Source organism: Apteryx mantelli, chromosome 16 (assembly GCF_036417845.1).
Source record: "Apteryx mantelli isolate bAptMan1 chromosome 16, bAptMan1.hap1, whole genome shotgun sequence".
NCBI classification, from domain to species: Eukaryota; Metazoa; Chordata; class Aves; order Apterygiformes; family Apterygidae; genus Apteryx; species Apteryx mantelli.
Window position 1 is genome coordinate 2,948,608 of NC_089993.1, and position 16,253 is coordinate 2,964,860.

General features: G+C 49.2%; 4 protein-coding genes across 11 annotated transcripts in view; 2 read left to right on the top strand and 2 right to left on the bottom strand.

The window, feature by feature from the left end:
• Nucleotides 1-7,120, top strand: part of GTF3C1 (general transcription factor IIIC subunit 1) — a 55,538-nt gene extending 48,418 nt beyond the window's left edge. For all 3 annotated transcript variants that reach the window (XM_067306057.1, XM_067306058.1, XM_067306059.1), the window contains 5 exons: nt 823-1,109; nt 1,585-2,245; nt 4,306-4,345; nt 5,277-5,469; nt 6,718-7,120. In XM_067306057.1, coding sequence (XP_067162158.1) covers nt 823-1,109; nt 1,585-2,245; nt 4,306-4,345; nt 5,277-5,469; nt 6,718-6,939 — 1,403 coding nt within the window. In that variant the 3' untranslated portion in view covers nt 6,940-7,120. The remainder of the gene's footprint in view (nt 1-822; nt 1,110-1,584; nt 2,246-4,305; nt 4,346-5,276; nt 5,470-6,717) is intronic.
• A 1,670-nt stretch (nt 7,121-8,790) lies between these two features.
• On the bottom strand, nt 8,791-9,716 carry POLR3K (RNA polymerase III subunit K). Its single transcript, XM_067306065.1, has 3 exons — nt 9,606-9,716; nt 9,395-9,482; nt 8,791-9,011 (listed from the first exon to the last, which is right to left on the bottom strand). Exons 1-3 carry the CDS (start codon nt 9,714-9,716, stop codon nt 8,884-8,886), a joined length of 327 nt encoding a protein of 108 aa, XP_067162166.1. The 3' UTR covers nt 8,791-8,883.
• A 39-nt stretch (nt 9,717-9,755) lies between these two features.
• SNRNP25 (small nuclear ribonucleoprotein U11/U12 subunit 25) lies at nt 9,756-13,935 on the top strand. 3 transcript variants are annotated; one of them, XR_010885784.1, is made up of 7 exons: nt 9,756-9,875; nt 9,981-10,071; nt 10,872-10,977; nt 11,072-11,146; nt 12,236-12,298; nt 12,482-12,640; nt 12,792-13,310. XR_010885784.1 is itself a non-coding variant. In XM_067306064.1 (6 exons), the coding sequence occupies exons 1-5, from the start codon at nt 9,756-9,758 to the stop codon at nt 12,288-12,290; spliced, it is 447 nt and encodes a 148-aa protein (XP_067162165.1). In that variant the 3' UTR covers nt 12,291-12,298; nt 13,730-13,935. The 3 variants fall into 3 exon arrangements, 1 of the variants encoding a protein (XP_067162165.1); XR_010885785.1 differs by having other exon boundaries at nt 12,482-12,636; nt 13,071-13,310; XM_067306064.1 differs by lacking the exons at nt 12,482-12,640; nt 12,792-13,310 and adding an exon at nt 13,730-13,935.
• A 139-nt stretch (nt 13,936-14,074) lies between these two features.
• Nucleotides 14,075-16,253, bottom strand: part of RHBDF1 (rhomboid 5 homolog 1) — a 40,324-nt gene continuing 38,145 nt past the window's right edge. For 3 of the 4 annotated variants that reach the window (XM_067306061.1, XM_067306060.1, XM_067306062.1), the window contains 3 exons: nt 16,141-16,241; nt 15,718-15,871; nt 14,075-14,833 (listed from right to left, as the gene is read on the bottom strand). In XM_067306061.1, coding sequence (XP_067162162.1) covers nt 14,414-14,833; nt 15,718-15,871; nt 16,141-16,241 — 675 coding nt within the window. In that variant the 3' untranslated portion in view covers nt 14,075-14,413. The remainder of the gene's footprint in view (nt 14,834-15,717; nt 15,872-16,140; nt 16,242-16,253) is intronic. The other variant, XM_067306063.1, reaches the window with a different exon arrangement.

Genomic DNA, 16,253 nt, shown 5'->3' on the forward strand with positions numbered 1-16,253 from the left:
CTGTTGTGATAGAGGTAAAATAGAAGTTCTTTCTCAGGTCTCTGCTACCACATGTGCCCTCCAGGTCTGCTGAGTTGACAGCTCATTACAATGGCTCTCATCTTTTCTTGGCTGTCAAAGAAGCACAGCTGTCATGAGTGTCCCACAAGGCACAATATAATAAAGGCAGCCTGCAGATGAAAGGGTGGGAAGCAAATAAGAACACTGCCAAAACTACTCTCTAGTCATCCAGGACTGCAAAAAGTTGTTATATTGATTCAGCTTTGTATAGTTGGGGTGGGTTTTGGTGCAGTGATAGACCTGTCCCCAAACACACTATGCTCAGATGCTTTATTATATTGATGGTACTAAGGCATTGGAAACTTGTGGGTTTTACCATGTTTGGCCAATAGCTTTCTACCCTGGATCAGCTTCTTTAGATATTTTGATTAATAAGGTCCTCCGCAGCCTTTTCATGCCATAGGCTCTTCACTTGACCTTCTTCAAGGAAAAAGATGATTTCCTCATCAACTTAAGAGTTTAACTGAGTGTTAGAGACAATACCAGTAAGTCTACACTGTCTTTCACTGATACTTCACTTTGATATGAGGGTCGGCCCTTGTAAACCACCTTGCTCTTCTTCTACAGGTCTTTTCAGAGACAGATATGTAGGGCAGAATGAGAAGCTGCAGTAATGAACATGAAAAGCTCAGCTGTATTTTTAATTGAAATAGTCTAGAACACCTCTAACCTGTCTGTTTCAGATTTTTTATCTTTCCATAGTGCATAGCATAGTAACAGCTGCTTCATATCATATACGCTTGTTTTTTATTTACTTTGCAGTTTCTTCTGTGCTTGACAAGATGGTTGTGGGAGTCTCTTGCCTCCCTAAAACTTTCACCAGACTGATAAAAGTCCAAGAAGAAAATTATGAAGTCGATCGGTTTCTTCATGAGTGTACGGAATGTTATGGCTATAATCCCAGAGATGTAGCTGCTGTTTTGGAGATCCGTAATGCAATAGAGGCAACTTCCCACTTTGGGATTGGCAAAGCTGAGCTGGGCAGACACTTCTGCAGCTATGAAGAAATGGAACCTGCACGCACCAGGAATTTGCAGCAGTACATTCAGGTGGTTTTATAGCCAGCTGCTTTCCATACATACATGTGTTCATGTTTAGTATTCCCTTTGAGCAGGACAATCTCCTAGGCTGTATGAAGCAAATATAAACTGAAAAAAAGATAGAGAGATAACATACCAATAGCCTGATGGCAGTTTTGCCTCATAGTTAGGAGCAATACTTTGTCAAAGCTAGGAATGAACTGTTTCAGAAACCTAGAGGTACCAGAGTTCACCTTTGGAAGAAAAAGACTTTCCCAGTTACTTTTTCATTTAATTTAAGGTCAACAAAAATGTCTTGTGCTGTAATTTCAGAAAAGTATAAGGGGCAGAACATTTTTCCAACTTCAACACAAAGGGACAGAAAACTGAATGCCCCACTAAGCTCTTCCTCTTTTCTTGCTGCCAGTTAAGGATAAGAATTCCATATTGGGGTATACTGATATTTTCCAGTGCAAGCTAATGAAACTTCTTCCTTTCTTTATAGGACCTTATTGAAATGCAACAGGTTTTAGAAGTAGGAGGCCATACCCTAAGACTGGTTGCAATAGTATTTGCCAAGCCATGGCTATTACATTCAGTATGTCTGAAGAATAAACCGGATGATTCTGGTCAGCAAGGCACAGACACCACTCTCTCAGATGTGCAACAGGATTGCCTGCAGTCAGGACCAAAGAAGGGGGAGGAGTGCTCAACAGAGGAGGAACAGCCAGCAAAAGACTTAAAATCTGTCAGTGATGAAGAACCCCCAAGGAAGAGATGTAAGACTCAAAACGATGAGCTTCAAGATGGCAGCGAGCTCTGCCAGGGTCCACAGAGTGGTTTGAAAAGTGCAAGTGAAATTAACTCTGATGCAGATGTTACTGATCCTGTTAAAACGAAGGAAGCTTTAGTCACTGATGAAGAAACAGGCCCCTTGGGAGGGCAGACAGAACACCTAGCTCAAGACTCAGCATGTGCTTCAGATGCTGTGAATGTGGACGCTCACGAGGAACAAGATAAACCTTGTTCTGAGGACAAAGAGCTTCAAGCAGAGAATAATGATCTCACCACTGAGCAGGACAAGCAGATCCCTAGCTTCGAACACTCAGCCAAGGAGCAGCATGATGAGGTTTCCCATTTACAGGAGAACCCAGAAGTCTCTACAGGTATGTAGGAGCTCTGCACATAAGGAATAGAGACTAGCTCACCATCAGCTGATCCCAAACAGGTAGCTACATTTTTATAGGCAAATACAAGATCTTCTGTGAAGACATATACTGCTGAGAGGGGTTTTAATTTCTCACAGACAAAGTGGTGTTGCACTAGTTGATCTGGAAGGTTATGGAAGCTTCGAGTACATCAAAGATTCCTCCCCAGACCTATTGCTGGAATGTTCATGACTAGTCCAGAAATATGCTCTTCTTAGAAACATGTTTTCACGTCTTAATCTTCTCCAAAAAACATCTCTGGATTTTGAGTTTCTCTTCTCTGGATTCAGTAGAAAGGCTAGACATCTTTAAAACTGGAAAATCCAGTGCTACTGATGTACATTTGACTAGAATGTCAATGACGGAAAGCTGCAAAGTCTTTAAACCATTCACCAACAAGTGGCATATGCCAGCGAGATTAATAGCCTCTTTTATGACCCAGTTTGACTTCACTTTTATTACATTTTTACTGCTAGTGTTCTTTTTTTTATTAGCTAATAGTCCATGCCAAGCACTACCTTAAATTTGTTGTTGGGGGGTTTATTTTGTTCTTGTTTCTATCAGCCCTGATTTCAGATTGAATTACAAGCTAGCTGCTTGTGTAGTCTTTTGCCAATATCTGCCATTACTCAGTTGCAGGCTGTCATATGAATCGGTGCAGATCGATCGATAGAGCTTAGTATTGTTTAATGGAGCCTTCCTGCAGGGTATAGGCTCAGGGCTGTCTAAACAGCATAGGCTTCAGCAGCTCTTCACGTGAAACTACTAATGTATTCTTGATTTAATTTCCTCTTTGTTTTTAGGAGGGGAAAAAATCCTAATTAGTTGTGATACCAAGCTTACAGTTCTTACCAGTCTTATTTATGAAGTCCAGCTGGCACTTACCAAGAGATACGTGTTTGTGCAACACTTCTGTGGTCTTAAAACATTATCACATGTTCTAAATAAGCAATTGTCAAGTGATACATCCTGTGTACTGAATTAAAGTAGGAGACATTTAAACATGCGGTATGGCTACGGTTACACAATTTGAACTCCAAGTTTTTAGCTCAGTCATGATGTGTCTGCCAAAAGACAAAGTTTGCATCCATGTTGAATCTTAGTTCCCAAGTTCCCAGGTTTTTAAATAAGGTTTCAGGTGCATCTGACCAGCATTTGTAGTTGCTCTGTTTCCATTTGCCTTGAAATGTTAAGTGCTCAAGCTGTCAAGTGTGGTAAAGAAAACCTTTTGGAAAGCTCCTGTTAGGGCTCTTTTGATTTCCAGATCCCTGGTCTAGAATTCTGGTCTGTTGTCCTCACACAACACATGTCATGAGTTGGACTTGGTCCAACTGGAGTTTTAGTCTATTCCCTTTGCTTAGCTGCTTTACTCAGAAGGGTTTACATAGGAAGGCAAGATATGTGCTTATGCCAAAGCTATTAGCCTCTGGGTGTGGTAGAATTATCCAAAGTTAATTAATTGTGTAATTAAAGCCCATGTCATAATGCATTATGGAAGCTGCACAGACTGCCCTCTCATCAAAACTGAACCCTGCTGAAATCTTGAGTTTGCATTCTCAAATCTACAGCTCCTCAGACTTCTGCTCAACTTCAGTATGACTGCTGGTAGCAGTAAAGTTAAACCTACGTGAGTGCTTGCAAGCAGAGACCCTGCATCGCTCTTTGTGCGAAACTTGGTTCTTTTTCAATCCATATAATTATCTGTCGTTCAGCCATGTAGCAAGACTTATAGGAATAAAACTTCTTGCTATGATTTGGGACTGGACCACAAAAAGTGTAGCTGGAGTAGACAGACATTGTTAAGAGAATAGCTGCAGGAAGAGAGAAGATCCTGCAGACAGATCAAATGCAGAGTGGAAGCTTAGAACTCCCCATGCAACTGACAACAACACGCAGCTCAGCTTGTTGTGTTATTTTCTAGTATAAACCGTTGCCTTTTACAGCTTAGCCACCTTTTATTTTCCTTGCACTGGATATAGTTTGGGCTACTTAAAGTCTACCTGTCCTTTTCTTTCCAGGAAGTTCCATGACAGACCTATCTCAGGCAGCCCAGGACAGGTGAGTAGCAGAGATGTCTGCAGAATAACTAACAGTTAGCATTACCAAAATAACTTCTGAAAGCAAATGCTTTGGTGACCTTAGTTTTATCTGCTGATGGTCAGAGAGTATTGAAGATGGAGAACCCCCATGTTTTCTCCATTGTCCTTGTTAATGTCTTTGTATGCATTCTGAGAAGATCTCTCTGGTACATGTTCGTTTTCAAAAATGAACAAATTCCAAATATCAAAGGAGCAAAAATAATCTTATTCCACAAATAAGTCTAGTGCCACTAGGTTTCTGCTTACAATTCCCCAGGAAGGGCCTGGAGAAACTGCAATATGGGAAGTTACGGATTTCCCTGCAGGGTCTGTCCTTGGATCCCAAAATGCTAAAAATGAGGAATTCCATTTCCTGTCTGAGCACTGCCACTGCATGTTGCAGCTTGAAGCATGTCTTAGATGGCCTTTGGAGGATATTAGAGCCTAGTGCAAAGAATGCTTTCCTGGTCAATAAGACACAAGGTGGTTGTTGGGTGGTATAATGGTGCTAATAGTGCTTCTCAGATGGTGACCAGCTAGTATGAAATGCTTCAGGTCTATAGACCTGCTTAGTAGATTAGCACCAGTCTCTGCCCATTCTCAGAGCAGCTGCAGAATTTTATACCTAGTATGTGAGCAAGCACCGGCAATGGATGCAGTAAGACCCTCTAGTAAGCAATAACTCTGATGATGAGAAATCTAGCTAGAAGAATCATTCCTGTCAGGAAAACCCAGTAGGGACTAAGGACAGGGTAAGTACATTTGCATAAAATCACAAGACAAGGATACGCTTGCAAGTGTTTTTTCTTGACTGCTAGTACAGGGAGTCTGAAGAGGCGTCCCAATGCAGTTTGCATTTCTCACCATCAAAGTAGCAACTGACAGAGCTGAACTTAAACCATCTTTTGCAGGGCCTGCGAGAACGTCTGCTTCATTGGGAGGCCGTGGAGGATTGTGGATGGGAATCTGAATAAACCTGTGTGTAAGGGAATGATGGAAGCTGTGCTCTATCACATCATGACAAAACCAGGCATAACGGAAGGCATGCTGTTGCAGCATTACATGGGAGTACTGCAGCCCGTCGCTGTCTTAGAGATACTGCAGGTATGTGAGTCATCAGATGTTTGAACTTTAATCTGGTTCAGCTTCCACGCTCGGTCTGTACTGAGCAGTCGGCAACTCCTTTGCTGGGAGTCAATGGGTGACAATTGTCAATGGACCATGAAGAAAACAGCCTTCTCCCTTGAGTGCAAATTAATCAAAGCCAGAGTAAGGTACTATGAGCAGTGAGGATGGAGGCCTGCTTTACCACTGTTCACTGAATTACTGTATTGTTGATTCAAAATTTTGAGTTTTCTTCTAAAGCGGATATAAATGCTGCTGAAATTCTAGTTGTTTACTAAAGAGTGGCTTGTCACCATGAAATACTAACTTGGGTTGTTTAATAGGGTGTTAATCACTACGGAGTTTATCTTGAATTTTCCTTCTATGTATTTCACATTGGTAGTCTTTCGACATGAGCAGCAGATTGAAATGTGTCTGTGCTAGACAACGGTGTAAATAATACCTTCTGTTTTCACAAATGTGCTTAAAGGCATACATCCTTAATTGTAGAACAATACATGGTGAGAAAACCTGAGTTTCTCAGTCTTTTTTTTGCATCTGGAAGTTTATGCCTGCCACCATAGCTCACTTTGCAAGTGAAATCTGCTTGTTTTCTTTTCTACAATGATTCAAAACTCAAGGAATTACCAGTACGTTTCAGAGATTAGAGAACTTGAATCTAACTTCTTCCCTACCGATAAATTTGATAACTGGTTGTGAAACCATGTACACAGCTTCTATCTGCAATATACCAAGTATTAATAAATCTAGGTGCCTGTCTAGGTAAGATCACCAAACACATGCTAGATATTTACAGCACCTACATTGTCTCGCTGGGTTTGGTTGTGAGAACGACTGCCAATCCTTCAAGCGAGAAGCAACCTAGAAATCTGGAATGTCCATATACAGCAGCACTAAAATGATTTGTAACTGGTCCTAAACCTTGCAAATCTGTTGTTGAACACATTCTGTATTAGTTTCCAGATGCCAACCACTGTGCTGGAAGGTTTTATCTTGAATAGATACTATAATTGACAAGCAAAGTGATAAATGAGCACATATCCAGCTATGTGAACTTGCTTTGTTCTGCTGTAATCTTTGCTGTACCCAGTGCTCTCTGGGGGCAGGAGGGATGAGCCACTCAGTATAAATTTTGTCTAAAGTTTCTGAAAACACTATGGGTAGAATAGCACTTAATGTGTCTTTTTGTGCAACTGTTGTAGCTAAATCATGTGAATTTTTCTACAGGGTCTGGAAGCTCTTGGTTGCATCAAACGATTCTACATGAAAAAGCCATCAGTAGTGTCTCTCTTTTCTCGTCCAGTTATGGAAGAACAGCTCAACAATCCCAAACTGAGTGAAACCCCAACAATATACTATGAGCCTACCATAGACTGTACTCTCAGGCTGGGAAGAGTGTTCCCCTGTGAAGTTAACTGGAATAAATGGGTGCAGATGATCCATGTATAAAAGATGTAAAGCTGAGTCATGTTAACTTGGTTTAGCCTGTAGGAGTGACTGTTAATGCATTTGTGCTCCATGTTTTGTTTTGTTTTTTTTTTAGTAAGAAAAGTTATTTATCCTTTTTACTTTTGAATGTATATACTGAGAATAAAACCTCACATTAAGATACAGGTCATATTTCATCATATTTTAAGTATATGCTCTTCTTACCTCTAATTGCTTGTACAGCATATAATTCACAGTTTCTGCCTTATCTTTTGCGGTTTTGTGCAAACTCAGCTACGCTCTTCATGCAGACTACTCAACTTTACCTGGTTACTCCAGACCTCGCACCTCCTGTCCAGATGAAATTCAGTCTGATGCGTCTTCATAATTTAGCTGCCTTTTTAAGCTTCTTTCTGGGTCTTCCTCTTGGAATATTACCATCATCTTGATCATCATTCAGAGCTGTGACCTGAGTTTTGTCTTTGACTCAGGCCTCTGTAGCTCTTCATGTCCATACTATGGTAAAATCTTAAGACAATTAGCTATGAAGGACCTATCTGGACCCACCTTAGTAACTGCAAGATACTGTCAACTGCAATATGCCCTTTCAATCGCATCCACCTAGAACTTTGCTGCATGCCTGTTTCCCTAGTTCATCACCTCTCCCTGCATTCTGCTGGCTCCTAAATTACTTGCTTTTACGTCCTACCTGTTTGTTTTAATTCACTGATATGTCAATTCCTGCTTCCAGTCAGTTCATGATGCCCTGCTAGTTCCCAGAGAGAAAGGAGAGAAGCCATCTGATTTGAATGCAAAGGACAAAAGCTGATGAGAAACAACCAATGTAGGTCAGACCATACTTGTCATAGATATTTTGGCATGCATCCCAGCTGGACTGACCAGAGGAGTGCATGCTGTCAAATTCCCTCATGCAAGAATACAATCCATGGTAGTGCTACCCCCATCTTCCCTGCTATGTAGGCACACTGGTAACAGTAGCATTTTGTGTAATGCCCTTTTTCACTCTTTCTAGTTGCTATACTTGTTCATCAGCAGGCATCTGTGTAGGTCCTTTAATAGTGTAGTATTGTAGCACACTGTCTCAAAGACAGTACTGTTACACCTGTTAATGGACAAATTACAGATTTATTTTGGCTGGGAGTGAACCATATAATTAGGGTGTTTATAAAAAGCTGTACTTCTTTTTTTTCCCAAAGATGCTCATGTTGTTTTAGTTGGAGCTGGGGATGAAGTAGTGAGTCTGACTCTGCCTCTTCTTCAAAAGAAATCTCTGTACCGCTAAGCCCCTACTCTAGCTGCCCAAAGGTTTACGTGTACTTCCAGCTTTCCAGCTTTTGCAAGATTTTAAACAGAATATGTGATTGTGTTTGCCCACATACAACTTCTTCCACACAGAGGCTGGTTTCTGGTGGTGGCACAGCCAGGGGAAGTTCTCCTTTTTTTCCCCTCCCCTTAAGCCTGCAGAGGTAACACTTGCCCGTTGCTCTGTACACTGTTCCATCACCCACCATACAGACCTGGGCTGCAGTTTGATGACTATTTTGTAAGACTACTGGTTTTAGCCTTTAGCTGCAGTTCTCCATTAAGTACTTTAAGCCACGATTTCTTGGTGTGTTGCATGCTGAGCACAAGCCAGGCACAGCAATAACTTCAGTGAGCGTGTTTCCAGCAGAACCAGTGCAATTCATAGAAACACGGGCTTCATCAGCCCGGCCCATCCCATCCCCCCTCCCCACCCCCAACACCAAAACACGGAGAACGTCATTTCAGGGCCTCTGAAGGTCCTTTTCAGTTACACGCGGCAGTCTCATCCCACGGCAGCACGGGAGCTTCTACACCAGCACACAGCGAGAGGGTTATTCCCATCCACGGGCACGTTTATTGCAGCAGAGCCGGCTGCCCTGCGCGGGTCTCAGCCCCGCGGGGCTCCCCGTGCGGCCGGGCTCAGTCCCTCCAGCGGTGCCCGCACTGCGCGTTGCAGCACTTGTAGAAGGTGGTCATGGGCTCGTCGGCCGAGCGCGTCTGGATCTGCATGAAGTAGGCGCGGGGGTGCTCGCACTTGGGGCACGGCTCTGCGGGCGAGGCGGGCGGCGCGTGAGCTCCGAGCGGGCCCGGCCCGGCCCGGCCCGAACCCCCTTCCCCACCCCCCCCCCGGGCCACGACGTCCCGGCCCGAACCGCCCTGCCAGGCCCGGCCCGAACCCCCTTCCCCCCCCCCCCCCACCTCGGGCCACGACGGCCCGGCCCGAACCGCCCCTGTCAGGCCCGGCCCGAACCCCCCCCCCCCCCCCACCTCGGGCCACGACGGCCCGGCCCGAACCGCCCCTGTCAGGCCCGGCCCGGCCCGGCTCGAGCCAACCCTCCCCTCCGGCCCCGGCCCGTCCCCCTCCCCTCCGGCCCTGGCCCTGGCCCCGGCCCCGGCCCCGGCCCCGGCCCCGGCCCCAACCCGGCCCTACCCGCCGTGGAGTCCACGTTCTCCCAGGCCGCCGCGCCGCCCAGCACGTCGTCCACCTCCTTCAGCTGCGGGTACTTCCTGCTCGTCACCTGCGCGCCAAGGCCGGTCAGCGGGGCGCCGGGCTCCCGCCGCCCCCCCCCCCCGGCCCGGCCGCCCCGGCCCCCCCCTCCCGCCGCCCGCCCGGCCCGGCCGCCCCGGCCCCCCCCCGGCACCTTGCGCGTCACGTTGCGCACGTAGGGGCAGGTGGTGCAGGCGAAGCGGTGGCAGCGCGGCCCCTCCTCGGCCACCAGGACGTTGCCGCAGGCCGGGCAGAAGAGCAACATCGCCGCTTCCTCCGGCCGCCCGCCCCTTCCGGCGCGGCGATGGCGGCGGCGGCGGCGGAGCCCGAGGAGGAGCTGGCGCACGCCGAGGTGCTGGAGCTCTTCCAGGCGGCGCTGGCGCGGCTGGTGCAGGACCCGCTGCTCTGCGACCTGCCGGCGCAGGTGGGGCCGGCGGCGGGGGGGCGGGAGGTGGGAGGCCCGGGGGGGGGGGGGGCGGCGCGGCGCACGGCCCGTGTCGCTCCCGTGTCGCGGCGGTGCCGCCCGCAGGTGACGCCGGAGGAGATCGGCTCGCAGGTGGCGCTCGAGTACGGGCAGGCCATGACCGTGCGCGTCTGCAAGGCGGACGGCGAAACCATGCGTGGGTGCCGGGTCAGCGGGCGGGGCGGGTGCCGGGCCGGGGGGGGGGGGGGGTGTCCTGGGCCCGGGGGTACCGGGCCAGGGGTGCGGGGGGGGCGGGGAAGAGGGGATGTTACCGGGCCGGTGGGGGGGCACCGGGCCAGGGGAGTACCGGGGGGGGGGGGGGGTCAGTACCGGCCCCAGGCAGGGTGGTACTGGGCCAGGGGAGTACTGGGCTGGGGGGGGGGGGGGAGTACCGGGCTAGGGAAGTACCGGGCCCGGGGTAGGGGGTGAGTGAGTACCAGGCCCGGTGGGGGGTGTTACTGGGCTGGTGGGGGGGTACCAGGCCGGGGGGCGCTGGGGAGGGCAGAGAGGCTGGGCAGGGGGTGCCGGGCGGAGGGCGGCAGGGCGGTGCGGGCAGGGGGAGCGGGGAGCGGGTGCCGGGCGGAGGGTGGCAGGGCGGTGTGGGCAGGAGGTGCGGAGGGCGGCAGGGAGGTGCGGGCAGGGGAGCGGGGAGCGGGTGCCGGGCAGAGGGCGGCAGGGCGGTGCGGGCAGGGGCGCGGGGAGCGGGTGCCGGGCAGAGGGCGGCAGGGCGGTGCGGGCAGGGGGTGCGGAGAGCGGGTGCTGGGCGGAGGGCAGCGTGGGCAGGAGGTGCGGAGAGCGGGTGCCGGGCGGAGGGTGGCAGGGTGGTGCGGGCAGGGGGCGCGGGGAGCAGGTGCCGGGCGGAGGGCGGCAAGGCGGTGCGGGCAGGGGGTGCCGGGTGGGCAGGGGGGGGTGCCGGGAGCAGGTGCCGGGGTGCAGGGCTGAGGGCTCTCCCCGCAGCCGTGGTGGTGGTGCAGAACGCCTCGGTGCTGGAGCTGAAGAAGGCGCTGCGGCGGCACGTGCAGCTGCGGCAGGCGCGGCAGGGCGGCGTCCAGCACCTCAGCTGGTGAGCGGGGGGCTGCGGGCTGGGCCGGGCCCTGCCGGGAGGGAGGGGGGGGCGAGACACCCTCTGCCTGCTCACCTGAGCGTTTCCCCCCCAGGAAGTACATATGGAGGACGTACCACTTAACCTACGCTGGAGAAAAACTGGCAGACGACAGAAAGAAGCTGAGAGAGTGAGTGGGCAAGTGTTTCCTGGCATCTGCGAGTCAGCGGGGAGGGAAGAGGCCGCTCTGGAGTCAGGCTGTCCGTCCAGCCTGCGCACAGGCCAGGATTAATCTGGGCCGCTGTGCTCGGGCTCAGCTAGGTTCTCCACTTGAAAAATCATTGCAAGCTGGGTCTAGCACTTCAACAGCGGTGCGACCGCTCCCTCGCTGAGAGGCCATCTGCAGGACAGGGAAGCCTTGGGTAGTTGCCCAGCCGCGGCTATCCTGCGCTGAGAGCGTCTGTCCAGTCCAAACCACACCCAGGCCCCGCGTTATCACCCCTTGGGTGTCCACACCAAAACTAAGGCACAATATGTTATGCTTGCTCAGTTCACACTTTAGATACCCCGCAGAAACCAGATTAGCCCCTGAAAAGCAAGGTTGAGCGGTAAGGCAAGGGATGGTGTCATGCACGTGGCGCGCATCAGTTCAGAGGGCCACATTAGTTCACATCCGGGGGAACTAGTGTGTGTGTATATATATATATATATATATTAATGGAAGCGCATGGAGAGCAGCTACCAACGGGAAGATGGGGCAGGTCATATTATGTGGTGGAGGGCTCCAAGGTGGTCTGAAGGAGGAAATCAGATGGAGTGTTTGGAGTCAGAGAATGACGGAATGTGTTGCCAGGGGCAGGGACCTCTGGAGATCATCTAGTCCAACCCCCCTGCTCAGGCAGGGTCACCTAGAGCATGTCACTCACTCGTCACCCCCCTTTTGGGAGTGGGGGAGAGTTGTCCCAAGTATTATTAACAGATTTAGCAAGAGCAGGAAAAATCCCTAGAAAGACAGCTCTACCTAAGGAAAGTTCTCCTTGAAAGATCGATCCATGGGTATGCGTGGGGTGTGTTGCAGTTTAAAAGGCAGATGATCACATCCTGGCGTGCTGGCAGGATGTTCTACCGGGCAGGTGAGAATTTTATTTTGTCTTGCATTGGAGCACAGCACTTGAAAGTATGAGTCCATCTCCCCAGGGGAAAGAGAAGGCTAACAGGATGTCAGTCAAAGGTGGTGGTTCCTGGGGAATTTGATGTAACAGCATAATTCCCTGTTCAGGTATGGCATTAGAAACCGCGATGAGGTCAGCTTCATAAAGAAACTTCGAAAGTAACCTGTCAGGTAAGTCCTGAAAAATTCATTAAGAACTACCAGATCATATTCCTTTTCCCAGGGCTTTAGGGCAAATGCTTGTAGCAGCTGGTGTTGCTGCTCTTCACTGCTTAGCAGAGCATTCCTAAATGCCCGTGTCTGCATGACGCTCGCACCCTGGCTCTAGTCCATTTCCACATTTTGGTTTTGTAGCCTGTGCTGCTCTCAAGGCCATGGATGCTAATGCAGCATCTTGTTAACATTGCTGCTGCTCCTGAAATGGTGTATCTGAGTGCTGGCAATAGCTTATCTCTGATCTTGTTTTACATTTGGACTCTGACTCTGCTCCCACAACGTCCTGAGACTCAGTAAGTAAGTAAGTAAGTGCAGCATTCCTTTGTTTGCCCTTACAACTGCTTCTAGGATGTTGCTTTATTTTAGGCTTCATCTGTAGAGCTCAGTCAGGAATGTGGCAGGCTGCTAACTAATCCGTAGGATGAAGAAGGTCTCTTTGTGCCTACAGGTGATTGATTGCCATCACCCAGCTCATTTGATCCTTCTTTGTGTCTCAGACTATCTCCAGACAAAGCAGAGCAACTGTTCTCCCACTGTGCTCCTTGCTCCTTCCTGTACCATGCAGAGCACCTGCAGTTAACAGAAATGTCCAGTGGGTGCACATAAGTAAATGCAACAGCAAACACAGCATGTTCTCCACTGTTCCACAGAGGGTGTATTTTGAGCCATCTTCCTGCAAGCTAGAGAAAAGAGACCTCAGCTTACGTCCTGTATTTTCTGTTCTCAGTTTCTCTATCTTCTGGTTGATGGAGACTTGAATTCAGCTGATGCATTGTTCTGGGAAGATAGGACATACTGCTAGACATACTGCTAGACAACTTTTGTTCATGGTATTTTTGTGCAACTGATGCATTTAAGAATGCTTCCAGCACAGGAAGCACAATATGTGTACATTTACCTGCATGTAACCCACGTGGGCATCATAATTCCAGTATCAGACTGTCATTTTAAAAAAAAAAGTTATGTACACATGTAAACGCATGGTGCAGCCAAGATTCTCAAGTTTAATAAGTTTAAAATTGTGCCAACTTCCCTATCCCCCCCATCTAAAAATGCATCTAAAACTCTGAAAAGCAGTGGTAATATCAGCTTTTCCAAATGTCTGTTTGCTCATTTTGTTTTGCAGCTCCAACTGTCTGGGTTAGAAAATGTCATTTTGCGATAACGGTGGCTTTTTTCCTTTTTCAATGCTGCCATATTCACAGCATCACCATAAGAAAACGTGCACTGACAGAGGAGCTCCATCTGCCTGGTGGTGCCTATGACCACTGGTCACCTAAGGCAGTGAGTGATCCCCATGGACACTCTAGACCTAATACTGTGGTAATACGAGAGCCCAGCATGCAGTGACTATTGTCCCTGCCAAATCTGTTCTTTCTTTAACAGAGAAAGCAGAGAATCCAGCTGTACCAAGACCAGTCTGTGGATCCAACGCCTTCCTAGAGGAAAAGGTTGTAGCATTTCAAAGGGAAACAGAGTTGAATGGAAGCTCCCACATGCCACAGCTTTTGTAGTTGCTGTTTGAAATGTCTGCCTCGGAGCTGTATGCTGTGTCCATTTTCAGGGATTAAAGAGACCCTGCAGTTTTCTAACGCTTTATGGCCCTTACTTCATTTCCAGCTGCAAACCCATGTCTGGCTTTGCTTTGGGTGCTAGAAAAGGACTTGGCCTACAGGTGCATGGAACAGCATAGATGAGATAAAGTAACAAACATAGCCACAGACGATGCAGAACAATTAACAGTAGCTAAAACGCTACCTTTCCATTTAATCACCACCTTAGCAGTAGTAAACAACTCTGGTTAAAAATGTAGTACTGAAACTAGTGTAATAAAAATAATGGCAGCAGAAAAGGTTCAATACAATTGAACAAGGCACAAACATTCTGTTTTCAGAGTCTTCTGAGATAAGGCAAACCATGCCTGCCAAGTGCTAAGGAGACAGTTTAAATTAACCACGGGCAGGGTTAGAAGTGTCATTTGGATTAGAGGCTCTGTCCATAAGGAACTGGCACAGCAAATGCAAAGACAGTCCATCTCCAGTGCCTGCTCGAGAAGCCAGTCTTTGCCTTTCAGTGGAGCTGTGCATCCAGGTCGTACTTCTCGCAGAATTTGTCTGTGAATGGTATACACGTAAGGAACTCGCACCACTCACACTTGATGGGGTAGAAATAGAACAGAATCACAAGTCCTGAGAAGAGTGCAATGAAGATGAGCTGGAAAACTATAATTTGGCATCGCTTCCTATATAAGTCAAACTTCCCAAAGCTAATGTAGGGCAGGAAGGCAAAGGAGAGGAAGAAGCCACTGATAAATCCTGAAATGTGAGCAAAATTATCAATCCAAGGCAGGAGGCCAAAGGCAAAAAGAAAAAGCACCACAGCCAGCAGCTTGAAGAAGGCCCTCCATGGGCGTGCCAGGATTTGCCAACTCTGGAAGAGCTCCACAAAGAGACAGGCCAGAATCCCAAACTGGGATCCTGCAGGGCCAACCTGCAGAAGAAGAGCATTACGAGTAACATCAGCCACATGCCACATGCCTGGCTTCTGCAGCCAGCTCCAGGCATTACAGTTATCTGACACTCAGCTCCTTGTTCAGGAATACTTGGGAAGGAGATGCCACAGCCCAAGCCTTTGTCCTTATAATGGAGTTTAAGGAGTAAAGGGCCTGGTTTGATCCTGGGAATGAGGTAGGTATGAGGCCTGCAATTGCCAGAATGGATTTTATGTTTAAGGAAGGCAGATGTGGTCTGAGTCACCAGGGTGAAGACTCAAGCTCCTTTCTTCCCTCCCCACCCCACCCACCACATACTTCTCCTCAATGAAGGACCATTCCTGGAAGATGGTCCTCCAGGTCCTGCCACAGACCTTCCAGGTCTTCTGAAGTGAAGCTGGATGGTCATGGACTTCCCCAGCTGTGGAACATGGACAAGGACAGTCCTGGACAGTGTGTGGGGAAGGCAAGCTCTGCTTTTTGCCCTCATCCTCAGCTGCCTGCCAGTCCCACGTGGAGGGTCTCTGGCACTAGCTGCAGATCTCATCTCAATTCCCAGCCTGCTAGGAGCCTCTCATACTCTGGCTGGACAAAGAGCATTAGCCCATTCATCGCAAGAGGCAGCCTCCTTACTGCAGCCAGAACGGGCCGGTCACTTGGAAGGCCCAGCGTACTCTGGGGGATTTTATTGCTTAGCAGTTAGATGATGGTGTGGTGCTGCCTTTCTAGCTACAAATCTGCACAAGCCATGTGCTGCAGAGATGAGCCCAGCTCTGCTTTCTCTGCCTCTGCCAGCCAGCCTGCCGCAGGCACACAGAGCAGGCCTGTGTTCAGCGCAGCAGTCAGGGCAAGTTAGTGGGACCCTAGTCTGTAGGAGACCCACCTCTGCTCTGTAGGGTAGGAATATTGCACTGGCAAGGTTCCCAGTAATGCCACTGAGCAGGTAGATGATAGAAATGCGATGCCATCCTGCCAACTTCTCCAGGTCCCGCAGGATCGTCATTTGGAAACAGATTGAAACCAGACAGTGCAGGATCCTGCCAAGTTCAGAGTACAGGAGCTGAAGCAGCAGCCACTGAAGTCATCCCCTATCCTCACTTGTGTTTCTTGCCCAGCCTCGTGGAGGGCTGCGGGCCTGGCCCACCCCTCTAATCCCTACCAGCAAACAGTGCCTACAGAACCTCAGCCAGGACAACAGCTCAGCCCCCCAGTTCCCCAAGGAAGGGCCTGCCCAACAGCCCTCAACAATCCCAGTGCCAGGGACCAGGGCTCCCTCAGACTCCAGAAGCTTTACACCTACACTTACCCAGCATGGAGGAAAAGCGAGAGCCAGAGACGGTAGAACTGGTCAGGGACTTCTGGATTTAGGAAAGGCAGGAGTCCACAGACGTCATCCATGCAGTGCACCTAGGACAACAA